This window comes from Callorhinchus milii, unplaced genomic scaffold (genome assembly GCF_018977255.1).
Source record: "Callorhinchus milii isolate IMCB2004 unplaced genomic scaffold, IMCB_Cmil_1.0 Scaffold2, whole genome shotgun sequence".
In the NCBI taxonomy this organism is placed as follows: domain Eukaryota; kingdom Metazoa; phylum Chordata; class Chondrichthyes; order Chimaeriformes; family Callorhinchidae; genus Callorhinchus; species Callorhinchus milii.
The window spans coordinates 5,164,553-5,168,262 of NW_024704743.1; the positions used below are offsets into that span (position 1 = coordinate 5,164,553).

Genomic DNA, 3,710 nt, shown 5'->3' on the forward strand with positions numbered 1-3,710 from the left:
GAACCCTCGCTGTCCTCGAGGAGGGGGATTATGCTGCAAACATACCAAACACTGGTGGGTGCGCTGCGCGATATCCTCTACCACATTCGGCCAACGCATACTACGCAAAATTAATTGTGTCATAGCGGTCGCAGAATGGTGACCAGATGTAGGGTGCATGTGAAATATTGTGAATACTTCCTCTTGCAGGCTTGGGGGTATGCACACAACTGGATTTTTGTCTGGGGGCGAGTACATTATTGTGTGTGTGCTTGCGTGTGTGTGTGTGCTTGCGTGTGTGTGTGCTTGCGTGTGTGTGTGCTTGCGTGTGTGTGTGCTTGCGTGTGTGTGTGTGCTTCCGTGTGTGTGTGTGCTTAGCGTGTGTGTGCTTGCGTGTGTACGTAGTCCAGAGAGATGTTTTTCCAACAGGTTACAACCCATAATTTCATTGTTTCCACAGCCACCTGCGGCATGCACACTTGTTGCTTCTCCTAGGCGTGAGTCTGAGCGAGTCCTTAGAAAATGTGCGACTGGTGTACGAGAGAGTGCACTTAGGGTCCCTTTACACTGTATTGCACACCAGGGTAAGTCCTGTCCACAGCCCAGAGCTCACTCTACATCACTCACAGCCTCACTCCCTCTACATCACTCACAGCCTCACTCCACTTCATACCCAGCTTCACTCCCAGGCAGATAAAGCTCCCTCTTGTGGAGTCCTAGAGAGTAGTGGTTACTGCACTCGCCTCGCAAGCGAGAGGACCCGGGTTTGATTCCTGGCCAGGGCAAAACATTAAGGCAAGTTTCCTTACTCCACACACGCACATCCCTCTGTTTACCCGGCAGTAAGTAGGAACATGGTTGTTAGTCGATTGGTGGATTGCTTTCCAGGGGTAATAATCGCTTCGAAACAAACAAAATTTAGTCACTCCGCAACTTTTGTGGGACACTGCTGTGCACAATTGGCTGCCACCTTTCACCCACAAAATCCACAGTCACTACACTTTACAATATATGCTGTGAAGCGCTTTGGGATGTTTCAGTGACGTGATAAGGCTTATCATCCTAGAATCATAGAATCTTACAACTCTGGGTAAAAAAAATTGTCTCCTCATTTCCCCTCTGGTTCTTTTGCCAATTATCTGTATCCTCTGGTTACCGACCCACCCACCAGAGGAAACAGTTTCTCCCTATCTACTCTTATCAAAACCCCTCATAATTTTGAACACATCTGTTAAATCTACCCTCAACCTTCTCTGTTCTAATGAGAATAATATCAGCCTCTCTTGCCTAGAAATTGACTATTTCTAGAAATTGAATAGAAAGAGAGGGTAGGAGAAAGAGAAGAGAGATGGGAGAAAGAGGCGATGAAGAAATATATTTAGGGGAGAGTGGATAGGAGAGAAGACAAGAAAATAGAGGAGAAAGAGATGAGAGAGGAAGAAAAAGAGAGAGAGGAAGAAATATATATAGAGGACAGGGGAGTGAGAAGGAAAGGGAACCGAGAAAAAGAGTTACCCTTACAAACGCTCAGGGACGCTACCCTGCGTGAGGGGCGCTTTATAAATAGAAGTTGTTGTTTGTTGTGCATTTATCCATTGCTGACGTTGCCTGCGTTTGACTCTCTCTCTCTGGGACAGAGGTGGGAGCCTCACCCACTTCGCACAGACACCATCCCTCAGTTGCTGCTACAGGTGTGTGACGCTGTGATCTACCTTCACTCCCGAGGCTACATCCATCGCTCACTCACCTCCCACGCTGTCCAGCTTGTCTCCCCCACAGTCGCCAAACTCTCCAACCTTGAGTACCTGCAAGAGAGGTAATGACCTGGGCCAATAGAAAAGTGCGGCCGCACGTTTTCCGCAGAATCCGCCACAACAGGCCTCATCCGCTACATACACGTTACAAGCAACGCCCTCCGCTACAGACCTGCACACACATTGTGCTAGGCCCCACTACAAGCCTGTGCACACAGTGTGCTAGGCACTGGGCCTCTGCGTGCTGTTTGCTCGACCCTCTACTGTGGGTGGAGCGGCTCCGGTCGCAGGCGTGCGGGGAGTTTTGGGATCGCGGAAGTGGCGTGAGCGTGAAATCAGCTTCGCCCGCTAGTGAGTGACCCACAATGCAAATACCAGCTGCAGGACACTACTGCTGTCTATTTGTTCAACTCCCGGCCTAAACTGAGCTCCTGAGATGATTCTTGCTAATTGCTGTACCTTTCAAATTAATATTTTAGTATTTTAAACATAGCTACATGTTCAGGGACTATATGGCTAGTTATAATCCTGGTTGTTTGAAAAAATGTGTTTCTCAACAGCACCAACCAGCCCACTGCAAAATGCACCCCCCGCCCACTCGCAATTTCCCACAAAATTTTGGAAACGCCCTGCAATTTGGGGCAAATATGTTGACAGTTTTCTATTGGCCCAGGTGACTCAGGCAGAAATCCACCACCGTAAACAGTCTGACACGGGCAGAAACCGGTCACCATGATCAGTCGGGTATCCTGACACACGGAAACCCGTCGCCGTGATCAGCCAGATGTCTGACCTTGTTCCCGTCTACCTGTTCAGGCAGACATTAAAGATCTTTCGCAGCGCCGTCGGGAAAACAAAAGGGAGTTTCTCTCTCTCTGTGAGAATAAACCAAATAAAATCGATCGCTCGATCCACAGGTATTTGTGGGACAAACTAAATGTCGCGTTTCACCCACAAAACACAGTCACTGCACTTTACAGTGTATCCTGTGAAGCACTTTGAGAAATCTCAACGACGTAGTAAGGCACTATAGTAGAGTCCCATAGAGTAGTGGTTAGCGCACTCACCTCACAAGCCAGAGGATCCAGATGGGGTGAAACCTTGGACAAGTTTCCTTGCTCCACATGCCTCTGTTTACCTGGTAGTAAGTAGGACCTGATTGTTAGTTGATTGGCGGATCATTTTATGGGGTTAATAATCTCTACCCTCCAAAAAAAATTTGGTCACTCAATCCATGACCGTTTGTGGGACACTGCTGTGCAAAATTGGCTGCCACATTTCGCCCACAAAATACACAGTCAATTCACTTTACAGTGTATCTGTCAAGCACTTTGAGACTTGTCAACGACATGGTAAGACGTCTATATCAAATAAAAATATAATAATCATAATCCTTCCATTTGATATAGTGCTTAACACTCTGTTGATACGTTTCAAATTGCTTCACAGAATATACTGTAAAGTGTAGTGACTGTATTTCGCACAGCAGTGTCCCCAAAACAGTGCTATATTAAATGCACAGATTATTATTATTATAGTTGGTTTTGATTCTCCTGGCAGGGCTGAAGATGGACGCTGGTCTGGGGGCCCAGGACTGCCCATTCCTCACCAGCTGTACAACTGGCTGCCCCCCGAGGTCATCAGGAATCAGCGAGCGACCCCGAGTTCTGACCTCTACAGTTTCTGCACTGTTCTGCAGGAGGCCTTGACAGGTAGGGAAACATGAGGCACTGGGGGAGGGCCAAGAGGAGGGAGGGGCAAGGTGCTTGGGGAGGGGCCAGGGGAAGCAGAGAGTGAAGTGGGGGGAGAGAGGGGATAATGCACTGGGGGAGGATGCAGTGATGGAGCAGGGGAGGTGGTGTTGGGGTGGGGGGTAGCTGGGGAAGGAGAGGGTGAGGTTCTTGGGGCGGGGCCCTGGGAGGGAGGGAGGGGACGAGGTGCTGGGGGAAGACACAGTGCTAGAGGAGGGACCAGGGG

General features: G+C 49.0%; 1 protein-coding gene across 1 annotated transcript in view; it reads left to right on the forward strand.

Annotated features, from left to right (window-relative positions):
- Positions 1-3,459, forward strand: part of LOC103183649 (inactive serine/threonine-protein kinase TEX14-like) — a 13,281-nt gene extending 9,822 nt beyond the window's left edge. The window contains exons 5-7 of the mRNA XM_042332584.1: positions 440-563; positions 1,617-1,795; positions 3,294-3,459. Of these exons, the coding sequence (XP_042188518.1) occupies positions 440-563; positions 1,617-1,795; positions 3,294-3,459 (469 nt within the window). The remainder of the gene's footprint in view (positions 1-439; positions 564-1,616; positions 1,796-3,293) is intronic.
- Positions 3,460-3,710: the final 251 nt, after the last annotated feature.